This window comes from Anarhichas minor, unplaced genomic scaffold, assembly GCF_050575085.1.
Source record: "Anarhichas minor isolate MPS153535 unplaced genomic scaffold, ASM5057508v1 ptg000028l, whole genome shotgun sequence".
In the NCBI taxonomy this organism is placed as follows: Eukaryota; Metazoa; Chordata; class Actinopteri; order Perciformes; family Anarhichadidae; genus Anarhichas; species Anarhichas minor.
The window spans coordinates 14,642,445-14,670,250 of NW_027466474.1; the positions used below are offsets into that span (position 1 = coordinate 14,642,445).

The 27,806-nt window shown below is 42.6% G+C and overlaps 1 protein-coding gene across 1 annotated transcript in view; it reads right to left on the reverse strand.

Moving 5' to 3' along the window:
• LOC142962726 (connector enhancer of kinase suppressor of ras 2) overlaps positions 1-27,806 on the reverse strand; it is a 58,547-nt gene that overhangs the window by 18,491 nt on the left and 12,250 nt on the right. Inside the window, exons 2-9 of the mRNA XM_076103351.1 lie at positions 25,550-25,713; positions 15,922-16,124; positions 14,713-14,800; positions 13,424-13,465; positions 7,924-8,043; positions 6,867-6,926; positions 5,711-5,779; positions 1,791-1,937 (exon numbers count right to left, since the gene is read on the reverse strand). Of these exons, the coding sequence (XP_075959466.1) occupies positions 1,791-1,937; positions 5,711-5,779; positions 6,867-6,926; positions 7,924-8,043; positions 13,424-13,465; positions 14,713-14,800; positions 15,922-16,124; positions 25,550-25,713 (893 nt within the window). The remainder of the gene's footprint in view (positions 1-1,790; positions 1,938-5,710; positions 5,780-6,866; positions 6,927-7,923; positions 8,044-13,423; positions 13,466-14,712; positions 14,801-15,921; positions 16,125-25,549; positions 25,714-27,806) is intronic.

Below are 27,806 nucleotides of genomic sequence, written 5' to 3' on the forward strand. Positions count from 1 at the left end.
CACACACACACACACACACACACACACACACACACACACACACACAACACACAGGCTGTTAAGCAGGATATTTTGGATTCGGTGCATTATCTCCAGTATTTGCTGAGTAGCGGCTCTTGTTTCAGAGCCAGTAGAGCTGCCTGTAGTTGCTTATGAATAATTAAGAGCTCCAGTCTTTCTGGGAGAGAACAAATCTAAAACACTCCTTTCTTCTCATCTCCCGCAGATATCTGTGCGCTCAGATCTGGGCGCTCGCGGCGCGTTTGTGTCTCAGCAGCCCATCAGGGTAGAATTCCCCCAATCCTCTGCTGTTGTACGCAGCCAACAATAAGCTCATGGTAACGACTTAGAGCGATGATCTAACAAGGCAGCAACCTTGTTAAAGACAGACATGGTGATGAAGTTGCAGCACGCTTCCCGGGTATTACGGGCTTTTAATGGTTTTCCGAGGCCATTGCAGAAACTACAAAACACGAACCGAATGTGCAAGTCTCTCGTGTGAACATACACTCACATGTATATAGTGTTTTATACCGCTTTCACGTGTCCACAGACGTGATGCTCCACAAGCACTCAGACAGCATCAGACCCGCCCTCGCTTCACCCCCACGTCTGTCTCAGCACAGCTCTTCGTGGGTACCAAAATTTGAGTGACTTTTCTGGGCTCTGAATGAGCGACGGATTGTCAAAGTATTTGCCCTGAAGTGAAATGCTGTAACGGTAAAAAATGTTTTAACATGTCCTCAGCATATTTCTCTGTAAGATGTGCAACAGGAAACACCTGCTGTGACCGCAAAAGGTTCCATATGAGACGACAGCAGAAGATACGCTTTCGAGGTTTTAAGAGCAAATATGCAAGACATAGGCCCCCCTCCTTCTCGTCTCCTTATTGACCTTTGTTACTGTCTCCTTTCTGTTTTGTGAGGGTATAAATTAGAATGTACGGAGATGATTCGGGGGGCATTCTCATCAGACTCTGCAATACGTGTCTGTGAATCTGTTCTCCTTGCTTGCAACGCAATAAATTGACTTTACAACTTTGATCATTCATCAGACTCTGTTTATTTGATATTGATTGAAAACCTTCACTTCCTTCTCCCGAATAGTCATAGAAATATTCCACAACAATGCGTACACAGGCTCTGACCTGTAAGCTCACAAGTATTCCACCTTTTAGATCTACTGTACATTCAAAATGTACTCTCTTTTGAAAAAGGAGTTCCCTTTGGGGTAAAGGTTGAATGAATCAGGACCGAAGTCTCAGTAAACATGAATATGAATGTGAGTGGGAGTGTGCTAGGACCTTTTGGTGACCTTGTATTGCCCAGCGCTAGCTCCTGAGCAGGACGTTTAGGCCATATTATACCATTTAAATCATTCACACACACACACACACTACAAAGTGCCGATATAAGATTGAATTAGCTATTTTCCCCCTTCACTATCTACATTTTTTCTAAAAAAAAACACACTTGTGGTATGCATGAGTTCTCATGAAAAAAAAAAAAGAGAGAGAGAGATTTGCTGAAAAGCTCAACAGGAGGATTGATGCAAGGTCACACAGTGAACAAATTTCCTTTGAAAATATTTGTTTAAAATGCCGGTAGGAGAATGCGGAGTGTGGGCAGCGAAAAATAAGAGCGGAGAGTGAGTCAAAAATAAAGCCAGAGGTACACACACTGCTCACTGTACATATAGTGCTAAATCATCCTGCCTCACAGTAAGTACAAGAAGTGTGCACATGTACAAGACTACTGCAAGTGAGGCTTCTGAGTGTTGCTGGTGTTTACCTGCAGGCCCAGTGGTTTCCAGCGCACGTTCCTGAGCAGAGCCGGCGTGGAGCTCAGGGTGTTCTGAGGCCTTTTCTTCAGCGTGAGGATGACTCCGCATGGGTCCTCTCTCAGAGCGTTGACCAGGTTCTTCAGCTGCCAGCCCACCTGAGGAGCACACACACACACCGGGCTACCGAAACAACTGCCGCAAACAAGCTACACACAGACGCACATGCTGTGTACAGAATGCACTGGGAGCAGCCAAAATCGGCTGAGGAGAACCACCACGCACAGATATCAAGCTTTCCAAACTTGCTGCAAACCACCACTAAAACACCACATGCCACTAGTTAATTATTGAATAATTGTATTAGACTGCGACAGTAGAGAGATGATAGGAAACGAGGGAGAGACCGATCCAACAAAGGTCCATAATGCAGTCCATAATCAGTGTCTTGACCTAAACCTCTGGTGCAACCCCACGATACTATTCACAACTACCGATATACCATGAACCGTTTATATCATGTATGCTTTCAGGCCTGTATGTTTATATGTGACTTTAGGTATAGAATTAGGAAAAAACAAATGACTGTTTAATGAAGATAGTACCACCATGTGACTTATATCATACTTTTTTCCAAGTCATTATCAGCCACCTTCACCAAATTTGGTGCATAAAATACTGCCAGTCCATAAGATGCCATAATGCGGTACCGTTTAGCTATAACTGGTTGGGAAAATCTTCTTGGTGTGGCCCATCAGACACACATTTAGTTGCCAGTTTATTGGGAAAGGCTAACGAAGCCAAAAGCAATCGCTCGGCAATAGATTTCACTTCAATGAAGGTTATGATGTTTAAATTTGTTGAAACTTTATGGTCATTTTGGAGGTTTCAGTTTGTGGTGCTGTTGAACTGTATTGTATTATAATACAGGGCGTTTCTAATATTTGGTATAGTCTCACTGATATGAGTGGGGTCAACACAATATCAGATTATTCTCTGTATAAAACAATAGAATTTACAGCGCAAATTGATCCATTTAAAGAGCTATGACGTCATGTGAGTCTGACTCACTTGAAATGTTCCACAGTTTGTCTCTTCTACAGATCCATTATTCCCAGAGTTGATTTAGGTAATGTCCAAAAATCATGGCTGCCATCAGGAAATCTGCATAATTGTCCGCCACTTTGAGTATTTTCTCTCAACACTTTTAACACATTTTTCTCAATTCAACGAAACAGTGTTAACAGTACAAACAACAGCAGAAAAAGAAAGACACAGGATCCAAGGACCGAGGCAAAAATAAATATCACTACGTGCATTTTGATGTAGATTTGGATCCATATGGAGAACTCAAAAATATCTAAACATTACTGAGTCCTGTGCAGCCTTGTCAGTAAGCTATACGTTATCTGGGTTCTTTCAACTTATAATATTGTTCAAGTGATTTCCAGGCTACTGCTACTACAGAAGAGACAACAGGCATACTATAAACTAATTCACCACCATGCCTCAGACACACTGCTCTATGCTAAATCCTCACCAAACCAGTTGTAATACCAATATACCGAGACACTACCACTATGCACCACACTCTCCCGGTGCCACTGATCTGTTCAAATATTAAGATAAAGGAGGGCCTGGTCTGGTTTAGTTCTAAGGAAGAGTGAAGGATGGTAAAAGCGTAAGAAATGAGTGCTGACTGCAGAGTTTTTCCTCGTGGTTCCGGCCTGACCGTCCCAGAGCTCGCAGCACTCGTCAGGCCATTGATTGGCCACCACCTGATTGCTTTTGTTCAGATAACTTTTACCATTTGAGCACGTTGGGCACTTTAAAGTTTTTGCTTTCTTGCTGAGTTAGATGAGATTGATACCACTCTCATATCTGTCCGTTTAATATGTAAAAACTACAGCCAAGCTTACTGTTAGCTTAGCTTAGCTTAGCTTAGCGCAAAGACTGGAAGCAGGGGGAAACAGGTAGCCTCGGTTTGTCAATGGGTTAAAAAAACATTACTGCCTACCAGCACCTCTAAAGCTTACCAATTAACATGTCATATATGCTGCTTCCAGTCTTTATGCTAAGCTAAGCTCGCTGTCACCTGGCTGTAGCTTAATAATAAACGGACAAAGACGAGAGTGGTATCGATCTTCTCTTCTATATCTCGGCTTGAAAGACGATGTATGCGTGTTCCTCAAAATATCAACCTATTCCTTTAACAGAAGAAGCCAAAGTTCTCAAATTGTTTTGCTTGTAAATACAGGTATTGTGTCCGCACTGGTATTGTACAATTTCAAACAACGCCGAACCTTTGACAGAGAATTCATTTCAACTCTGAATTCACTGAACTGAGAGTAAACTGGACTGTGATCGTGTAACCCTTGTTAGCTCAACCGCAACGGTGGACAGTACACAACAGTGTACGTCAACAGCAAACACGAGGCCCTTCCTAACCAGTTTAGAAAGGTTCTGTTATGCAAATATGCAGAGAGCGAAGGGAAACAGGGAGAGATCTACCAAAAATAATAATAGAGCATAAACTGCTGCTGGAGAGGTTTTTCAAATCCCCGGGGTCTTCATTATTTTCCCAGATGCTATTACCTCCACATAATTATGTTGCCTCTTCAAACAATCAGTTTGTTATTTGAGCAAATTCCACATTTTACCTCAAAAGAGAAGCTGAGCTAAAAAGTCCTGTTTTGAAGTGGGTCTCAAACAGAAGCTCATGCATAGACATGAAGGCAGCGCTGTTGCTAAATACCTGGGATAGGCCTACATAATGATTCCATAATGGAATGGAATTTGTTCCTTCAATATTCACATTTATCTAATTCTTGAATATGGAGCCTCACTAGATGGACTTATCAGCCGTGATGTTGGAAGAGAGTTTGTGGTATGTGTACATATTTCCGCCCCAGCAGCTCGATTTAGGATTGAAAAAAGTGCTATCTTGAAGGGACTTCCCTCTGCTGTTCTTCCTCTCCCTCTCCTCCCCAAGTCCCTCTTTACTTCCTCCTCCCTTTTTTCACCCCACTCTCCCAGCTCTGCCTCATCCCAACATCCCCTGACTGCTTTACTCCCCTTTTCCCCATCACACACACATACACACACCCCCCCCCCCCCCCCCCCCTCTGCTTATCTCCTCCCCCAGAGTGAGGGATCAGAGTGGTGAGGGTCTAGCTGAGGGAGTAATGAGGGGTTGGAGCTGAGAGCCTGGCAGGGTGCGATCTGCACCGTCACCCCGAGGAGAGAGAGGGAGAGAGATAGCACGCGGCTCCATCACGCATCAATCAGCGCCTGCATGCCCAATGAGCAGCACCTATCGAGACGTACAGGGAAATACTTACAGGAAAAAGCACATAAAAGACGTCTACACACAAGTCCCCCCCTTCGAAATCTCAAATAAACGCTGGAACAAATCGTTTGTGCCAGAGCTGACAGCAACAGCAATAGACAGCGCGCTCAATCACATGCTCTCACAAGGCGCCGTTCCATTTAAAATGGCTGCCCATTTCCACGCTTCCCTCTGATGTGATGAGTTGAAGGCAGAAATACAACTTATTCAATTCGGAAAGTGGAACATGAGTTCACATTTCAAACCAGACGCCTCCTTCAGGGGTTTGGAACGACAATGGGAGCAAATTCCGGAAAGAGTGAGCTGACAATCACGCTGGACTGAACAAAGGTAACAATCGTCCTATAATCTGCTCCCGCAGCAAGTCTAATTAGCCTACATAGCTGCACAGGACAGGAAGCGCCATGGCAGCAGCGGTGGTGGTGTTGGTGGTGGTGGCGGCAGACATCGTGCTCCTTGACATATCGTCAACATAGCGCAGGATGGAGAAGGAAAGGCGGTTTGCAGTGGAAACACATGGGAACGACGTTTCCTGTGACTCTTTGTGACCACGGTGTTGTGTTTGGAAGCTTGTTAACTCACCACTGTCTGGTGGTTGACTTGGATCACCTCATCCCCTGCATGGATCTTCTTACACTGGTCTGCTGGAGACTGCAGAGGCAGAAATTGGAAGATAGAATAGAACAATGGGAACACATTAGTGGTGCAACGGACTATAGTTGATCCGTGATCCCCTCCCCCCCACCTCCCCTTCCACGGTTCGGCACACATGTGAACCGCAAATTAATTGCACAATTTAACCACCACAGTGTGAAATAAAGTTTTACTGCCAATCAATACCGGACGATATTCAGTAACGATATGGGATCAGCATAAATGCTTTGAAGTTGCCCATCCCTGATAATGCTACATTGTGAACAACGGATCCATGTTAAATTCGGCAGGAGGAAAGCTAGTAATGTTAGCGGCGCCGGAGCTAATGACTAACGTATGGAGGTTCCATTGAGTTACATTGTGATGTGTTTATTCCCTATTCAGTAAAATTGAGTATGGGGCAAAGGTAAATTATAACCTGATGATGATGTGTTCAAATGTAATCTGGAAAATCGTCGCTTTTGGCGAGAAACTTAAATAAATCCAGTTGTTTGAAGGACATATTTTCACAGCTACACATAAATGGATGTTAGACATGGAATTATGACCTGTTAAACTTCTTAACACTAGAACTAAGCAGCTTATAATACAGAGTAAAAACTACTAATGACAAGATTGTTTTCATCAGCAAGAATACAATCTTCAAATTTTCTAATGATTTCAATTTCACGTTTTAATGCAAACAACCACTATAGATGACTATAACTAAATAAAAGCATAACATTTCAATTTCTTTACGGTTTATATTGACCTCGGAACAGTTGAAATCATTTTTTCGCACGGCTGTGAAGAAAGAACTGGTCTTGAGCCTTGTATACCAGCAGCTATAGCTAAAGTCATCAAAAAACTATCAGCAAACGGTTTCGGCAGCAAAGAAACGGGATCGGGGCATCTCTAAATGTTCCCTTTTTTTTCCTCTCTTCGGATCTGTGACGCTAAACAGTGATACTATCTGACCCGACAGTGTTGTGATCCCTGGAACCCATTCAGGATATGTTGCTGTAAGGCATGGACTCATTGTGCAATTTGAGACAATGAAGTGTAGTTGGTGTTGAGCTTCCTACCGAATGAAACAAAAACTCACATTCTCTGTGGTTCCGGTGATAACGTGGAGCCCATCATACGTCGATTTGATATACATCCCCTGAAACACAAGCACAGGGAGGGACGATTATATAACACATACACGGGGAAATACATGATACGTTTTACATCTGTAAACATGTGTCTATATCTGCGTCTCTGTTGGACTTTTGTCAGATTTAGCTCACAAAACCAAGGACTTCAGACTTGACTTTGACTCAAAGGGAGTGAGAATTGACTTACTGATGGGTGACAAATTAAAGGGATGACCAACACGAATTGTCTTAGTAAAGTGTTGGTCGGCCAAGAGGCTCCAGAACAGATTCAGTGATTCTCGTTTTAGATCCTCCAGATCTTTGAACTCTTCCTCCAATAGATATTCTCTCATTTTGTGTTTTGATGATGACGGTGGCAGGGAGCACCGTCTTAACGTGTCGCTGCAAAATCTCCAATCGGGTTGACTTCAAAGACTTTAGTGTACGATACACATAAATTATATACTCCAGTGACCCCTCAAGCTCTGTATGAAAGCTTTTGTTGTTTTCCCACAGATTTGCTCATGTCTTTCCAATAATTCGTCTTCATCTGTACTTGAAATTTTACCGAACTAACGTCTTGACTTGAAAGCAAAAACCATTCAAGTCTCACATAAATAATGAATACGAGTGTAAAAGGCCGGCATTGCATATTTACACACGTTGAATATTTAACTATTGTTCCTATCATGCATTCAAGAGGCGATTTATTCAGTCGTGTAACAACACGATCAACAGCTTTGAAAGAAGACTGTTCAAATGCTGTGTGAAAGACAATAAATAAAGTCCAAATGCCAATTTACTCGTGAGGAATTGTGACGCTAACACGCTCCTTGGAGCTGAGGGGAACTGCAGAGTCAGGTGATGATTATCTGTGACCCAACGGTGACCCCGTTCACATTACACACAGCCATTTGGTTTATATGACTAAATAGGAATTTTGTTTATATTAAATTATTGATTCGTAAACTTTTAAAAACAGCTCTGGTGGATACATGTGTGCATGCTCAGCTGTGTCCTTACCAGCCCTTCACTGGGCATGATGCTGGTGAGGTGGACCACCTCCAGATGGGCAGACTGGGAGACCAGAGAGTCTGACGACAGAGAGATGATGTGGTCGCATATCCCCGCTAAGGTCTTACACTGGAGATGATGTCGGAGGTAAGGGAAGCAGGAAGGATTAAAAAAGAAAAGACAGGAAAAGGAGTGAAAGAGAGAGTGAGTGGCAAAATTGAGATTGGTTTTGGTTCGCGAGGGATGCCGTGACCTAGCTGGAGGAGGTGAAACAGAAATCATTTCATCAGATTGTTCCACATCGCCACTTCCATCACTCCAGCACACAAACTGTTTCCTGTCACAGTCTGTCCACGGGCATGCCCACAAGACACTGTCACAGACAGAACAACACATCACCGATACCAGCCAACCCCGAGGTGCCCGGATGGCATTTTCTAACATCTAAATTACAGAGCACAGATTTCATTTGTTCTTATCTGTCATTTCTCCCTTTTCTTATTTTTTTTTGGGGGGGATTTGCATCAACTAAACAAAATCCGACACACTGTAGAGTGGTTAGATTATCCGTGCGCCAGTTGTTTCCACTACACCTAAATTCCTAATACATTACCTAATGAGTGCATCTGAGCAAATACGCCAAATAAAAGAGCGCGGCTCCACGTTGCCTTTGTTTCAAATAGACCTTGACTGTTTTTCAGGGCATTTGTCTGCTCGGTCATGCACGCACGTTAATTTATCATCGGCAACATCTCTGCCTTCTAATCGTGGCTGACTGACTACAGCGGGCTTACAGAGACCGTTACCCTGGTGATCCTGCCTCATCGCATCGCCGCTTGGTGCGCGCGCACACACACACACACAAACACAGACACACACACACACACACAAACGCACACAAACGTAACAGACATACTTGTCAGAGAATATATGTTGTCTGCATTCACACAAGCAGCATGACGGTGATGAACCCTGCATAATAAATCTTCTGATCTCAATCTTAATGAGCAATTACCGGATTACGGTTGATGAAGTGAACAGAGGAGATCTTTAACACACACACACACACACACACACACACACACACACACACACACACACACACACACACACACACTATAGCTCAGAGCCTATGATTCATCCAGTGTGAGAGAAAAGGTGGATGATCTTCAGCGAGCTGGCTATTTGATGCTTATGCTCTGTCTCTCTCACTGTGTCTTGCTCTCTCACACACACACACGCACACACACATTTCCATCCTTTTCTAGGTCAGTTATTTGAACATTACACGGCCTGTTTACTTTCCCATGTTTACACAGAGAGTAATATTGTGTTCTATACAACGTGTAGGCTCCAAGTTACGTAGGACTGTTCGCGTCATCCGCTGATACCAAACAAACTATAATTTGAAAAAACAAACCAAAAGGGGAAATAGATAAATAAGTGATAAATAAGTAGAGGAGCAGCAGAAGCAGAGTGTGTCCAACCCCGCTCTATGGAGCTATAAATAGCATGTGAAGTCCCCAGCTGGAAACCACACAGCCAGGGACAATGTTGCGGCTCTGCATGTATCCCCTTTGATCATTGGACTAATAGTCTTGACCTGGGATTAACACGAGCCGAGAGACAAAAAGGCCGACTCCCCAAGCTCTGACACACCCAGCCTTGATCTGACACGCCTCTGGGGAATCAGAGCGCAGATTATGGGGAAGTTAACTTATGTGGCTGGCTGGCGTGAGATTTAAGAGCAGTCAAACAGAAAGCCAGACATAGTATGCTGCCAAATGGATTAAGCTCTGGCTGCACACTGCCCCCCTCTCCTCACCCATCACCTCCCTCATTCTCACTCTCGCATACTTTCCCCATCGACTCGCACCTTCTCTACCTTCGCACACACCTTCGCACACACGCCGAGCGCGGCACAGCCACACTCCACATGCATGAGCATACGCGGCAAATACAAACCTGGAGCCGAGACGCAGGGGGAAGATGAAGAGATGGGGAGGGAGAGGCAGGGAGGGAGAGTCCGGGAGGAGGGGGAGAGAACAAGGGGAAGGGGAAAAAACACACAACTAGGACAGTCTTATGTAATTCCTCTCATCCTTATGCATGCATGCACATAAAAACACAACTCATACACACTTCACGCTCCATCAGACACACACAGACTCACACATGCTCATATCTTATCTCCTTTGCAAACACACACACACACACACACACACACACACACACACACACACACACACACACACACACACACTCTCTATCCCCGTCCATCTGATTGCTGCAGGCCGTAGTCTGGAGGAGAGCAGAGTAGCAGTGGGGTTTTGCATTATTAAGCAGAAGCTGACAAACGCACAACTACGACTACAGTAGCTACACGGCAGAGCTGACCAGAGCATTAAACAGTCTCTGAACCCCATTGTGCACACTGGAGACTCCTTTGTACTGTATGTCTGTCCAGAAACAACCTCCATAAATCATTGAAGCCAATCTACCAACACCACCATGAAAAAAGACCTGAGTTTAAAACTTTCATTTCTGTCATTCTGTAAAAATACACCAGTAAAATGCAGACTGGGTCCTTTTAGACTAGAGTATCTAAAGTCAATGAATCTAACTAATGCATTAACATGTATTAGTTATGTTAATAACTTATAACAGTTTAATGTAGTAGCAGGGTGAGGTGTGGCTCATTTAATCTATTATAAATAATGGCGTCATTTGAATATTATTATTTCAAAAGATGATCATGAGCCTGTGATGAAAATTTAAATCAGGGAAGTTAAGGTACCATGTCCCTTGTCAAATTCTTGAGTATATATACAAGATAATGTTTCTTCGCTGGTCTGAGGTGTAGTTTTCTCAGAATTAGTTAGTTAGTTATTAGTCAGTTAGCAGTTAGGTAGATAGTTAGCTCGTTATTTTACATTTCTACGTCATCTCAAAAATGTGGTCCACCCCACACTGGCTTGACAGCGCTCTATGTTAAATATCCAAAATACAGCAAACACTTTCCCATATATGTAAAAACCCCAAAAAAGGATCTTACGGCTAGATTCATTGAATGGAATGCATGTAAACACATTTGGAAGTAGATATCCCACTGATAAGCAGAGGAAAGTGTGAAAGAAAAGTTAATTGTTTCTGATAATTGTATACCCTGTGCACCCTGACACCATTTTCACTGTGGCTTTTCGCACGTCTGCCAGTCTGCTAACTACGGCATATACACATAAATAGAACTGTTTTTCTTAACAGTCACCTCGCTTCAACTCTCAGTTCTCCTTTAGCCTTTAGCTGACCTCTTTGTTCCCCTCCTAACTGTCTGTTTCTGAGCAGACGGCGTCTCACACATCAGCATGTGACACCTACATCCTTTAGAGCAACGGTATGAAAGCCAAATGTAACTCTAATACGGTGCTCTTGTTCTGTGGAGACCATTGATCTCTGTATGATCTGAGCCTATTCGCATATATGCTATAATAAACCCTTTTTATCCTTTTTACTCATCTTCTCGGCTTTCTCAAGCTAACTGTGAAATGCTTTCTAGAATAATATGTAAATCATTAAGAGGACACATTGGACACGACCACGTTCCTGTTCCAAATGGAACTACTGTCCTGTCTCAAAAGTAAGAGGTAAAATATGATCAGATCTCAGCATCATCATCTTCACACATGCCTGTCTGTTGAGTTTCAGCTAATTCATTTCTAAAACACATACAGTAGTAAACAAGGTCAGCAAGAAAGCAACGTCTCAAGACAAACACCTCCTCCTCCTCTCTCTCCCTCCCTTCGCGGCCTCCCTATTTCACACATAAACCTCCCACACATAACAGACTTAGTCAAGAGTAGCCTTTAGTCTGGCACCCAGGGTTTGTGTGTGTGTTTGCTTATGTGTGTGCACACATGTGCAGAGCCATTTCAATAGTTGAGTTTCCCTGATGTCCCTGTCCTGTGCCGTTAACAGGCCCCGTAACAACAGAGGTAAACGACAACCAAAAAGCTAAAGGGGGAAGTCACTTTGACGAGGGGGGGACATCGCATCACGGGGACACCACCGTCTCAAATACAGACTTATGATTGGTTTTGTTTGTAGATATATGTCATACAATGGCATATATATACTGTATACTAATGGAACATCTGATGTGGGATTTATTTCTTGGCGTAAAATGGTCAGATATGTTTTCTGTGAACTCCCCCTGCTAACGTTTCATTTGGTTTCCTCCACCTGACCTTGAATGGCAGCAGGAAGTGTCCCGATCCGACTGTCAGCCCGGATCAGACACTAGCTGCTCACTCGGTTTCAGACGTGGACACAGACAGTTCTCCGTCATGCATACATGTGCATGCACGCACACACACACACACACACACACACATACACACACACACACACACACACACACACACACACACACACACACACACACACACACACACACACACACACTGACATGCGCGCGCATAGACACACACAAACACGCACACAGAAGCTAAACTGGAGCTTTCAAAAGGCCTCGGGCTCGCTTGAGCTTTAACGTGCAGTTTTGTGGCACAAATTCCCACGAAAAAAACACACACAGTGCTCTTCCATGCAGAAAACACACACATACAGATGCTTTTCAGGTTTTTACTGTGTTTATGAACTTGTGCAATTTTGTTGCAGAACCATTACGATGGTCATCGCAACCAAAATTGCAAAAGAATGTGTCTACCAGCAGAGATGACTTCATTAAAGGAATAGTTCCACATTTTAGTAAACACAGTAAAAAGCTGGCATGATTCTGTCCAAAGATAACAAAATCTTCCTACCGCCACCTCCACAAATTAGTTATTCACATATAATCATCATGTTATGTCTCCTTTGTTTTATCTGTACAAAACCTGAAGTGAAAAAATCACAACTTTTTATGGGATGGTGTGTTTGTAAGAGGTTATGACCGGACTGTTTCTTGGCCCGGAGCAGTAACTTCCTGGAGTCGCTGCTGGTTACCTGGCAACTGCTCCCCTTTTTACGCTTCTTCTTTTTTTACGGATTTGTATGGCCAAAATAATCTAAAATACCGTGTTGTCAGGTGTCAGGTTTGCTGTTTTACCCTTGTTTCCAACCCTTATCTAAGCTAAGCTAACAGTCTGCTGACTGTATCTTCCTATTTAACGTACAGATAAAAGAGTGGTGTTGAACTTTTCATCCAACCCTCGGCAAGAGAGCTGATGTTCCAAATTGCTGAACTACTCCTTGTTTCAGAAAAGAGAGATTCTGTGAATAAGAACCTTAGAATATGTTGAATACAGGGCTTTACAAACTAATGTGTGATCCGACCAGAGAGGAAAGGATGCTGAAATAAAATCAGACTATATACACTATAGGATAGCTGTCTTGATGTAACTATTTTATCTTTGCATTTAATAGATGTCATTATTGAGTGTGCAGTTGTGCCTCTTCCCTGTTCTCTGTGATGGCCAAAAAACGTTGACATTTTAAAGCAGAAACTTACCACATGAAGAATCTTATTCTCTGTCTCATACACGGTGCAGTCCTGTAAAATGAGAAGAGGACAGAAAGAGAGGGAAGAAGGAAACATGAGATGGAGAAAGCATCAACGTGGAAGCTCAAATATCTTCCTCCAAAATATTAAAAAACAGGAAAAGGGGGGGAAATGAGACTGGTAACAGGTGGAAAGATGGATGACTTATTTTTCGATGAAGAACATCTGCAGTCAGCTATTTCATACGTAACCTTCCACACTATGCATATTACTGTATAACCTAGGCGGACTAAAAAGATTGGATTGACCAGTTCTGGATCTGCTCCGTTGCAGGATTTAGAAACCACACTATTCGAACATGACAGATTGTTATTTAACGATAGCTGATAGTTAATCTATTTCTGGGAAAGCAGCCCACTGAATCCACCACATGTGCATGGTAGCCGCTAATTCATCCATTCGATGCATTAGTGCGGGCGCTGCTGCCACCTTTGTCTGTGCCGCTGCCTGCAGCCTGGCAGCCACATGTTCATTTGGCCCATTGTGGACCTATACGGTGGCCCCTTTCTCCTGCCTCTCCTCTGGCCCTTGTAAGTGGGGGGTGTGTGGGGAGGGGGGTTATCTGCTTGGCTCCAGGACTCACTCCGGGCACACGCACAAACACACTCTTGCACACTCTAAGCGGGCTCTTACAAGGGAGAACGTGGATGGAGTCCAGGAGAGCAGACATACTTTCTGTCCAAACAATGAGATTTCTGCAGTATCGAGTGTGTGTGCGTGCGTGTGTGTGTGTGTGTGTGTGTGTGTGTGTGTGTGTGTGTGTGAATGCACTCCCAGTTTTATTTTCTGAAAAAGTGCATTTGTGTGTGTAAATGTGGTGAATCCACACGAGGGAGCGAGCCAGAGGGGGAGCAGAAGGAGGACAGGAAATTAAGGGATGAGAGACCCCTAGCTCATTCTCCATCAGGGCCCACCAGTTAAGCAGAGGATGTGGTCCAACAGTGAGTCAATGAGCACTTTGCCTACGGCTGTTACTGAGAGCGACTCGTCCCATCAGCCGTGCTGAACACAGCCGGTGGGGAGTGGGCATATGTTCCACTCATAGTCAAATCTATACAAACGAGCTATAGACCCAAACAAGCTGTGTGAGCAGCATTCGCTCCCAATCCAAACCCACTTTAGCTCTGCCTTTTCAAATCCACAATGGTGACCTTTTATTGTGTCGGTGCAATGAATACGGACATGATGGATTGTGTGATGCATGCGTCCCGTGCGTCCGTGAGAGCGTGTGGAGGCACCTGTTGCACGATGGTGGTCAATTCTAGGCAGAGCTGCACAATGTTGTTCTTCAGTAATGAGTACTCTGTCACGCTGGCGAACGGAGACCTGAAGCAGACAGGAACAAAAAACCGTCTGAAAATGTGGAGAACATTTGTAGAACATTGGATTATAGCGTCCTGGCCATGATGTCATTCTACATTTTGTTGTTGTTTTCATCAAAAGCTCCTGTTTTGAAGTACATCGTTTATTTTCTCCAGGGTAAAATAGCTCCCAGAATCACTCTTCAACGAATGTGAGCAAAGCATATTCGGCCATTCTATAAAAAAAAAAAAAGAGTTTCTTTCCGTCTTGAGGACGTGATTTTTGCCGTATTGTTTTTTTATTTTGAAAAGCTGTGATAGGGCAGTGAGAGACAGAGCAATACAAAAATATATATTCTCCGCTCCTCTCAGAGCACATGAGCAAGTGATAAAGACAAACAACAATATTTGGTTTTATATCGTGGCCAGGAGGCTGTGCAACACAGGGATCTACTGAAGCTCAAACATCGCTCTATTTGCAAGTGTTTTCTGTTGTTTCGTACGGTTTCATCAGCGGATCTAACTTCACGATATCAACATAAAAAACAGCCTTCCTTCCCCCGTCTATGAATTATGATTCTGTATGAAGTGGAATAATATCTGGACCACCCGATGATGTGCAGCACAATACACGATACAAACAACCTAAGTTTACTATGTGTTATTATAAAACACATTCTCATTCACAACTCGTAAGACAGTCAGTTACATGCACAGTGTCTTTTCAAAATAAACTCCTGTCTTCACATGAAATTAGGTTTAGGCAACAGAACCAGTTAGGTTTAGGATAAGAGCGTGGTTGACTTTACCTTGACTCAATATGGAGTCACGTGACTTACGACTGACGTGACAAAATAAGTCAACGTTGACTGTTAGTTTCTACGAGACACGAACAGCGGTCTTCTAGGTAAAAGTCCTGTGTGTTTGTTTCACTGTGTGTGTGTGTGTGTGTGTGTGTGTGTGTGTGCCATGTGTGGTTAAGTTACTAATTTCTAATAACAGCTGTTCCGGCTCATTAAGATATAATTTATATATTTAGATTCTTGTGATTATCCTTACTTGATGAAAATAGGGAATATTGTCCTAAAAATAAATAGTCTAATTCCCAAATTCATTTCACAGCGTGGGTGTAGGTGCGGTCGCTACCTGTCGAGCCAGGCGAGCAGGTTCTTGGCTGCACCGATCAGATCCACCACCGAGGTGAGGAAGTCGTTGGGTAGCCTCCGTGAAGCGCGTCCATCGTAGTGTCCGCCCCTCCGTCGGCCCAGGATGAAGTTCTGGAGGTTCTTCGCCGAAGCGTTCAGCTTGTGGGACAGAGTCCGGAGGTTCTCCGTCTCTAGGCCGTAGTTCTGGAGGACAAACAGAGGGATTTGTTTTAGAAGTAGAATCACACATATGTATCGCTGCTGCTCTGCTAACTAGCGTGTGGAGATTTATTGCTATAAATCACTTCTTTGCAGTTATTTGTGGCAGTGATTTGTTTGATTGGAGATCAAATAAATAGTTCACCAATTTGGAATGTGTCCGGGAGTTAGCTGAAAAGATTATACCACTCTCATATGTGTCAGTTAAGTCCTATTGAGATGGAGTCAGGATGTGGTTAGCTTAGCCTGGAGACTGGAAGCTGTGAGGGACAGCTAGCTAGGCTCTCTCTAAAGTTCAAAAATATGACCACAAACACCTCTTTTGTTAATACATTCACTTATTAACACTTTGTATACACAAAAAGAAGTGAAAAAACGACCATTTGTGGTAGCTAGCCCCATACTTGACTCAAAAAACTCAAGCTATTGATCATCTCATCTCAGTCAGGTTCATATCCTTTATGTCTCCACAAAGAAACATGAGTTATGTCATGTGAAACCACTGCAATACATTTAGGAATAGATACAACGTATATATGTACTTGTATCTGATAACCTTTCCATAATTGTTATAGGTTGAGCAGGAAAAGTATTTACTGCGATTGAACCATCAGTGGTTATTCAGAGCGGAATGAACTAAAACTACAATCAATATCTCTAAATCTCCGTTAGCTTTTTCATATAACAGTCACTCTCCACTCCAATACAAGAACACCATGCTGGTCGAGTAGCCCATTACTGCACTGTGATCCTTTTAAATAAACACACACACACACACACTTACAGACCTACTGAGCCACATTGCGCTCAGCGTCCCAAGGCAGCTCCAGTCATGTCCTGCCTGACAGAGCCTGATTCTTGCTGACACAAAGGCTACACACACACACACACACACACACACACACACACACACACTCACACACACACACATCTTTGTTAAGTCAGATGCACAGGCTCAGCTAGACGTATCTATTCCTCCTCTGCCTCTAGATCTATTCTACACAGTCACGACCACAGTGACTACAAAGGAGAGAGGGTTTCACTGTGGCAGCAGAGAGAGAGCGAGAGAGAGAGAGAGAGAGAGAGAGAGAGAGAGAGCGGAGGAGAGAGCACCCAGCTATGCATCTCACTGAAACTGGGTCATACATTGCGTTCTGTAAAATCTTCTGTGTTCTGTGAGAATGTAGATGTATACATGAACTTGGAGCGCACATGTTTGCACAGCTGTGATTAGCCTGTCCTATAATTCGATCTAAAGCTGTGTGCGTCTCTCTTTCCAGGGGACAGAGTGCTGAGATGAAGCGGGGGGAATAATGCCCTGTGTCGACAGTCTGACTGTGTGTATGTGTGTGTGTGTGTGTGTGGAGAAAGAGAGAGAAATAATTTGAGCAGTGCGTGCATTCGTGTGCCTGTGTGTGTGTCAAATCAATACAGTAAGAGAGCGATGCCATTAAGAACCCCTCCCCCCCCCTCCCCATCCCCTTCCCTCCACCTTCATGTCGATGTGGTTGCCATAGTAACCAAGTGTGGAGTGGCCTCTCCTCCATGCTGATTATTTCTACCATTGTTCCTTAGAATCAAGCGCTGTTTATGAAATGATTGGGCAAAACCGGAGACTTAACAGCTTTCAATCATTTTCTTTCCCAAAGTAAAGCATTGATCAGTCCAATGTACAATGTACATTCTCGCACCAAAGTGTAGCATGAATATATAACCTTCATTAATCAAGAGAATATTGATTGTGTGTGTGTGTGTGTGTGTGTGTGTGTGTGTGTGTGTGTGTGTGTGTGTGTGTGTGTGTGTGTGTGTATGTGTGTGCGTGTGTGTGTTGCTCTCAGCTTGGAAGATCTCGGTTCGCTGCTCAACTGAGTTTTGTTTAACGAGTGCATTTTAGATTTTTATTGAAGGTTTACCCAAAACAAGTCCAGCTACAATATTCTGCAATTTGATTAAAAAATAAACCAGTGATTTTTGTCATTTATGGTCACATTGTGTCTACGCCAACAAATGTGCTTCATAAATAAACTTGACTTGACTACAGTTCAACTGAGGGGCTGAAATCGTAAAAACAAGGGTGATGTTCAGCAGCTCGAAAACAGAATACAAATTATGAAGCTGAACACGGTTTGATTTGTTTGTAATAACCTTTTTCTTTTTATGGGACTGTTTCAAACAAAGCCTTATAATTCAGAGAGTGTTACCCCTGAGCAAAAACAACTAGACAACAGAACAATTACTGCACAAGACCATCAAATAAGGAGACAACAAAACATTTGAAACTACAATTACCGCCTGGCGGTTGCATTTCTCCACCGACCAGTCAGGTTTCTGTCCAAAATGTCATCGCCTCATCATTTTATCCTATTAGACGTTTGTGTGAAATTGACATAACAGCATATGAATTCTTGAGTTTTCAAAATCGTGTTTTGTGAGGTCACAGTGACCTTTGACCAACAACTTCGAATCAGTTCGTCCTTCATCTGCGAGAACAGTAAGGCTAAACCCCTCAGAGACAAACATGCACACATACATGTAAATCAAATGCTCCCTCACAGACTCTAGGGTCAAACCCAAAGATAACGTTCATTTAACATTTCCTATATGGGACATCTGAGGAATCCTGTCTAATTAAATGAAGATAAAAAAAACTAGAAATATAAATTATGGCCAACTGTTCAATAACGTTCACGTAACCAGCAGGATGTTTAAATCAGTTTGGAGTCACACAGGGTGGCACTGAAAAGGAACCAACACGGAACGCTGACTCATCTGTGTGAAAGAGTTACGGGAGGAGATGACGACATGAATCACTTTCTCAGAACAAAAGCAGAACTGGGACATATCTCCAAAGATAGAAAAGCTACCTAATTATTATTATGGATTATGCCAAGATCATTTAAGGTTCCAGAGACATAGGTTGTTAGTAAGATGCTGTGGTATAGAGGCAGAACATCCCGTCCACTCTTTCAAGTTCAAACATATGGACGTCAGATTGAATAAAAACTCTAAAGTCCTGATAGATAAATGTATAATAGAAGTGTTGCTGTGTTTTCATGTTGTCTGCTAATTCAGTGCTAAAACAAACTCGGAATGAGCGTGTTAAGAGCTTAGGCTGTTTCTGGGGAAGCATTGAAGCTCCCGGCTTCAGCTATCACCACGTCAGGTTGTAAAAAGCAAAAAAACGAAAAAACAATTTTAGAGAACAGCCGACATAAGGACCTACAATATGCATTTGAAGGATGTCAAACTGCTATTACATTGTGTGCTAACTTTGCTAGCGGGGCTGATGAGCTAATAACCATTAGCATATACATTTTAATACACTCCATCTTACTGAAACAGTTTAAAATGACCACACAGAAGTATTTACCTTCCACAAGTCTCAGAATGCTCTTTACCTGTAGTTACACTCTGCATCCATCCACCAGGGCAATGGGCCTAATGCTCAGCTTTGACAATGTCCGTGCAGTAACATCATGCTTAGCACCAAATTAGCATCTAACGTCTCTCTACCACTTCTTGACAATGCACTCTACGGGGTCTCCTTTAAATGCTGCCCTAACACCCTTTTGATTGGGCTCATAGCTCATTAACATCTAATACAAATAAAGAAATGACCATGGACCGTATGACCCTCTTTATGGTTTGGTAGAAAACTGAGCACGCTACCGTTTTTCTCTTTTTATTTGTAACTGAGAAAGTACAAACAAACAAGGCCTCTTTACGTTATACTCATTCACCTCAAGCTGATCAGTATCGAGATCAAATCAAATACAGAATGGCTGAAATAAAACTAAATTGAAAATACATGGATGCATAAAATATAAACATAAAACATCTCAAAGTAACTTAAAGCATGAACACTCTACTATTATGTATATAACTACTAAACAGCTTGAGCTGCAATTAACTTTATTTATAAAACAAATATTTCTCGACCAGCAGTTTGCTGTTATAAGCTGTTACATTTACTACGAGCTGTATTAATGTAAATGAACTAGTAAGTCCAAACATATTAAAACTAAACTATCTGTTGCTGTTATCATTTACTTAGTTACCTATAAATGTAATTAATAGACTGGGCTACAGCAATAATCAATAATTCTGAGTGAAACTGTGGCCTGGAGGCTATAACTGATTTTGAATAACTACCTGAGAAAAAGAAAAGGTATATTAGCGGCCCTCGGCTATATTTTTGCTCTGAGTTACATTCAAATTAAACAGCTGTTTTAATTTGCTCAGTTTCCACACATTTGAACGTAACTTCAATACAATGACACCCGTGTTTCTTTTAATTCAGATTTTGAGGTGAGCAGTCAATGCCCACTTCACCCAGCACATCTCGCTGAAAATCCATTGCACCCAAACCTACTTAGCATAGATGCTGGGGGGCAAAACTCGATTGCATAGGCATAAAAGAAGGGACTTTTCCACATTTACAGCGAGACTGAAAGCTCAGTCAGTGCTTGAAACTTGCATTGATCCGGGGCCACAGAAGCTCCGCCTTTTTTTACTGCGAAAAGACCAGAAAGTCATAACGGTTGAGCCAGGGGAACAGGGTTTCGCTTCCCTCATGATGGATTATATAGCTGACAACAGTGAATCGTCCTTTATTATTCAAATATTCACGGTTATTTTGATTTCTTACAACTTTAGTTTTGGCATTCAATTCTATTGATTGTGAAAACATTTTACTTAACAAAGTAGTTGCGGATATTCTTGGAAAACACTGCAACTTTGCTACAACAAAGTCCAACGGGGCAAGAAATGAGCAGTGGCATTAACAGAGAAGTTGTAAACCTGCCAACAGTTTAGACAGATTATCTAAACCACCAGGGAGCTTGGCCAAAATCCCTGTAACAATCCCTCTTTGCACACGAAAATACACTACCGGTCAAAAGTTTGGAGTCGCCTGCAACCAATACGTGTTATTTCATATGAAGGGTCTGCTGCAAAAGTCATGTTTTGCACATGGAGAACAAAATGTAGGAGATTGGTTCAACCAGACTGACTGAAAAGACAGAAAGAGACAAAGATCCCTCTGAGCAACAGATGAGTACGAATAGAAGAAATCTCCAGTCATTGGCAAAAGAAACTGGAAGCTTAGCATCACAATGAGTGCAGATGTAGGGATGGGAACAGCTTCCTGTTTCAGTGTCAAGCGTTTCACAATAATGGAGCCCAACAAGCTGGAATTAACAGGCAACATGTTGCTGTCACAAAAGATAGAGAAGGTTGGTCTATAGTACGGTTAGGGCTGTTAGAATTGGATCAGGGAATATTAGCATATGGACTGATAAACCACAGTTTAAACCACAATATTTAGAGCCCAATTGCACCGTTTGTCGTTTAATAGGGATCTAGGGTCACTTACACTTTTTTGGAATGGAAAACAAATTCAATATATAAGAGTATTTGGGTAAAACATGGTTCCAAAACTTAGGGGACATCGACTAAATGTACGTTTTAATCATTAAATCTTCTTCTTTTGGGGCCAAAACTAATTTAAATGTAAATAAAATATGTTTGGTGCCTGAACTGGTCTCTTTTTGTTTCTGTTAGAATAGCCATTGTTGAAGGAAAGAAGAAGAAAATCAATATAACAGGTGCTTCCAAACTTTCCAACGATAGCGTCGGTCAAAGTTTCTTCCCCAGATTGCAACAATTACCTTAGTGAGCCCATTATTTTATCTGATAGGAATGATAGCTAGAACTACAAAAAGTACGAGCCAAATTGTGATAAACTGGAATTATCTTTTTAAAGCTGCTCACAGCAGTAGGTTTAGTGATGCATCTTGTCTACCTGGCATCCCTATATGTGTGTGGTGAGTGTCCAGTTTCAGGACATGTGGTGATAGCTGCTCGTTCCCAGGCTGGAACGTCTGAATGAGAAGAGATGCTGATTAGCGTGCACACACAAGCATGTGTGCACACACACACACACACACATACACATACACGCAGGCACAAATTCAAACAGCCCAAACTAATCCAGCCATGTGTGCCTGGGAGATAAGGTGCATCCTGCGTACTCTTTCTACATACTCTCTCTCCTCCTCTGCCTCTCTCTTTCCCTCTCACTCTCCCTTCGTCTCTGCCTCTTTCTCTCGAGAGTAGAACCTAATTCCCCCTAATTCCCTAATCCTGAGCAGGGCCACTGCACATACAGTCAGCAGTGACCGAGGCAGTACACACAAAGCAGCAAATGACCGGGGATTTTTCTCGCCATTTCTTTAGCCAATATCAATAACTGGTGTGTGTGTGTATGTGTGTGTGTGTGTGTGGGGGGGGGGGGGGGGGGGGGGGGGGGGGGGGGGGGGTGTATACAACGACAAATATATAAATCTCTCTACCTGTGAGAATTTCTTCAGGTGTTACATGAACTTACCCTAAATTGGTCTTAGTTAAAGTAATTCTGGTAAACTTGAAAGTTACTAATGGTAATAATACAAACAGAATTGGCTTGATTTAAATCAGCTGTAGCTGGCAAGCTAAGCGCTAATGCTGCATTCACACCAAATTATTCGCGCGAGTAGATTACATACAGAGTCTATGCACAAACGCAATGAGACTGAGTCACGCTAATTGGCGATGGCGCGGCGCGATTGACGCAAATTTGAAATTTTTCAACTTTGGCGAAAAAATCGCGTGACGCTGCTGCGCGATAGCCTATCAGCGTTGAGATGTTTCTCCCGTCATCACTGACTTCCTGCCGTCGTTGAATCAGGAAACAAATACTGTAGCCGTCTGTGTTCACTCAGAGCTCTACGATACCTGATATCAATAGAGACCGGACCAAACTATGTGTATAGGTACAAACAATGAATAGACGCTTTTTGATAGAGCTGCTACAATGTTAGCTTAGCCTAGCACCGATCGATCCGAGCTCCAGTTTTAAAAGTTATTTTCTTGTCGTCTTGCAGAGAGAACTAACAAAACATGAATTCAAACTTTTTACAAATCGGCATCATTACGTAGTTATTTCAGCATCCGTTATTGTCCGTTTATTACAGTTAAATCACAGCAAAATCAGTTTGTTTTGTGTTCATACAGCTGTAGTAAACCAGCCGACGTGTGTCTTGCTAGACACAGTGAATACAGCTCGATAAAATCCATGGAACTCCTCCGCACTATGTTATGAACCCAGACATGATGGCGTTTAGTTTCCCGGGATATCTAGGACTTCCACAACAGGTACTAAGAAGAAATAGAGGTTATTTCTTCCATGGTTGATGGCGGAAATAAATGGCTTAAGTTAATAACGGCTTCCAGGGCGATGAGCCACGCCCCCTATCCAGCACGTCTGGTGCGATTCACGCGAATGACCACAAATGGTCCCCGGCGAGTAACACGGCTCTAATGGCGCGATTTAGTGTGAACGCAGCATAACACTCGAACCAGCCAGGAACATGCTAACTAGCAACATGCATTTTTTTGTTTTTTCTCTGTGTTGTTTACTTCCCCACTGCTATTTTGTTCTTGGGATCGCTCACAATTTCACGTAATAAAAGAGTTATTGAAGAGAAAAAGGCTCCTTAAGCTAATGAGCGGTTTCTAAAAGGACAATAAATTTACACAATTTAGTATTGGGTATTGGATAATGTATGTTAGAGAGTGATTGTTCTGGGAAATAAAGCCCAAATGTTTTTGGGGTATGTATGACAATCGAAACCAGCTATTTATGTGTGACAGGAGAGTTTACATGGAGCCCCAAAACCTGTTTTGAGATTATCAGATTACTCAAAAAGGTAACTGTTTAAATAAATGAATGACACTGAAATTTAAAAAAAAAAGTGTGAAAAGAAATATAAAGGTTTTCCTTAACTTCCAATCTGTGGATAAAAAAAGAGAATGTTTAATTTGTTGTATTCACTCCACAATTAAAATTGAAAAGGGATTATTCTTCTTATTTCACGAGTGTCAAACATTAGCGGAGTAATCGAAACAACTGTGTGGATAGCGAGTTAAACTGAAAACACACATTAGCTAACAGTGTTTCTAAACATACTGAGCACCAGCCTTTTCAGCTAGCTACCTGGCTGAAGCTAACATCCAACATTAAAGCTAACTTTTAACCACCCATATGATGTAGTAGTGTATGCTGCTGCAGCGTCACCTCCTGTAGCAGTAAAGCATTTTAGCTGACAAAGTTAGCAAGCTAACGCTACTTAGCTAAGTATTAGGCTATTAATTGATGTATTCGGTTCTGTTTTTGACTTGCGTGATCCATAGTTTTGGCTCTCGGCCGTCTCATATCAATGCAGTATATATCTATTTATTAATAACACACACATCCAAGACCTGCGGCGGTGCGTCTAGGCCAGGGGTCGCCAACATGCGGCTCTTCAGCCTCTCTGTTGCGGCTCCCTGAGTCTACATAAGGGGTCCTCAACTGGCGTACCGGATCTGGACCCAGGACCTAAAACCGATAGATGATTCGGAATTATACATATTAGGCACCGAGTCTAAACTCTAACCGGCGCTTCTTATTCAGCCGTTATGGCACTTGTTCGGCGGTGCAGGAAACACACATACCAATGCATTGCAAATCACATCACGTGATGCAGCTCAGCCAATCAAATATGGGTATTCTGACAAGTTTCCTGACTCGAGCGAGGTTTACACACAGGTGACACACGGGGCTGAGACGATGAAATAGAAAGAAGAGCAGGAGGATTGCGCTAATCGAAGAAGTTATCTCACATGACGTTCTCCAAAAAGAGAAACGTGTTCAGAGAGAATATAATTTATAAGCAAGAATGAACAGAATCTTATATGTTAATTATTCCCACAGGCAGTTAAATCCTCTACCCCTGTCAAGCGCTTTTCCCTGCAGGTGGCTGATCATGATTTTCAGACCCCCGTCCCTCAGTAAACTATCAATGGATAAATCCAAAAAAAGAAAAGTCACGGAGGAAAATAGAGAGTTTAACTCTGCGTGGACATATTCATTTGCTTTCACTGCCAACGATGCTGGCTTATCTGTATGCTTCCAGAACAAGCACACAGCATTTGCTGAAAAGTGTCACGCTGGAGATGAGCGAAAAAGAGCGAATTCTCAGCTGCTGCAGCAAACTCTCCTCTTCATAAGAGTTTGATATTGTTATATCAGGTAAAATTGCAAAAAAATGTCAAGAATTGTCTTTATTCTTGTTCTATATTTTCATAAATACAACAAACTATAGTTTTTGTATATATAATATAACTATATGTACAACTTTATAAGCTGTGATATCAAATAAATAATTTTGCGGCTCCAGACGAATTTTATTTGGTGGAAAATAGGGCAAAATGGCTCTTTGGATGGTAAAGGTTGCCGACCCCTGGTCTAGGCCTATATATATATCACACCCTCCAAAGTGTAAGCGACTGAGAGAAACAGTGTCAGTAACCGGGGCTGGCTGACTGACCAGGGCACAGAGGAGGTCGACAGCTTCCAGGATGAGCTCCTGATGTCCTATTCTGGTGACACCCAGCTCCTCCAGCTCCTGATGGGTGATGTGCAGCAGCTGCTCTCCCCCCATCTGCTCCCGCTCGAAACTCTTCACGTACTGCTGGAGACAGTCATCCAGACCTGAGGAGAGACACAGACGGACACAGATTAGCCAGTGCTGAGGCATAGTACTGTGTACAATAAAGGGCCTGCCGGTCAGCCTCAGCCAAAAAGGACAAAATATTCTAACTGGTCTAGTTAGGGTTTTCAGAGATTTTTCTGCGCCTCCAGAGACAAAAATGTTTTAAAGAACGTATAGGAAATATTGATTACAGACTTGAATACAAATTTGAGTTGTCTGTCATGTTGTGCACTGAATCCTGGTTCAAATAGCTGCAACACAGCATTAAAGGCGTGAGTGCAGACACCCACACACATACACACAGAAAGTCAATGCGAAAAGTCTGCCAAATAAAAACAAAAGCTAAACACCAGCCTAAAGCCAAAAGAATTAAAAGCAATGCGGTTTTTTGTGTTTTCAGGGTAAGGCAGGAATATTGACTTTCATGCGTTTACATTCTGAGTGATTAAGGGTGTGTCCAAAATATACCCGGAGAGATGTGAGCAACATATCGACGTATAACTTTCCGTTGTTAAGCCGTGGCCGCCTGCCACGCAGAGAGCCAATCAGCCGCACATGGACGCGGTGGGTCCGCGATAGTATTGATCAGTGTGAGCCTCAGGCTTTGAACCAAACAAAGTCAGCAGAAAGCACACCTCCCCACAGACCTAATGAACAAGTCCGCTCCACAATGAGCACACACAGAGCAACAAAAAGCACGAGAGGAATCCACACACACATTACACACACACACACACACAAGTGGAACCACTACAGCACACAAACGCTGCACACTGAACGCAATCGCACAAATACAATTAGGACTGCTGCTGTTATTCGGGGGTCTCGATGCCTCTGTGGAGGCATGTTGTTAAAGAAGAGTGGAGCTGTGAGGATGCTGGCAGTGTGGTAGCACCTTAACACGGTCGCCACACATACACAGTCGCCACTAAAGGATGAGCAGGAGGCATCTTGCTCTCGGTGGGCCATGGGACATCACAGACGAAACGTAAGCTCCGCTGTTGCTCCGAGTGACACCGGCAAACAATCGCGTTACATGCAGCACAGAAGAGCAATCGTGACTCTAACACGTCTGTAAGAGGCTCCGCTTTGGAGAGCCACAAGTGGAAATTGTTTCTAGGAATACATTCTCCATGGACAAAGCCCTCATAGCACACGTGTTAGTGTGTGTTTCACGGCTGTGGCGACCTGAACGTGAAATCAAGTAGGTACATGGGATGACTTTGTGCACATGTCATTTGGTGTTATCTTGTTAAGAAATTAAAAATGTCTTAAAATAAAAACTGCTTCAATATTGAAGTGTGGTGGAATGTTTGCTGTGTACATTTACTCAGGTACTGTACTCATATTATTTCACGTCACTTTCTGCTTTCTATGACTCCACTGCAACTCAAAGGGAAGTCTGACAGATATAGTTACTTGTTACTTGACAGATTTTACAAACTACAAACATTTTCCTGCGTTGAATACTTTCACTTTTGACATTTTACATATATTTTGCGAATGATATGTTTACTTAAGTAATATTTCCCCTGCAAGACTTACGAGTATTTCCTACTTGTGACATTGCTACTTTTACTTGAGTAACGACTGGTGTTATGTTTTCAGTTATTTGCATTGGTTTTTAGGTGGAACTGGTTTCACAGGTAGGAATGGTTCCTAAACATAAGGACTGATAAGCCACTGGTTTAATCTTAAACAACGTTTTGAATTTTATGTGGTCATCATGTTTTTAAATGTAAAATATGAATCTGAAAAGTAACTAATAATTATAGCTGTGAAATAAATACAGTGGAGTAAAAAGTGCAATAATTGTCTCTGAGATGTACAGTAGAAGTATCGAGCAGCATTAACTGGAAATACTCAAGTAAAGTACAACAACCTCAACATTTTACTTAAGTGCAGTGATTTAGTAAATGCACTACTCTCCACCACGTTATGTGCCATTTGGAAAATTATGTTTTATTTTTCCTCCTCCGCGAATCGCCACCTTAACGTGGTGGAGGAGTTTGAGTGGCTCAGTGATCCTGGGAGCTATGTTGTCCGGGGCATTAGCCCCTGGTAGGGTCTCCCAAGGCAAACAGGTCTCAGG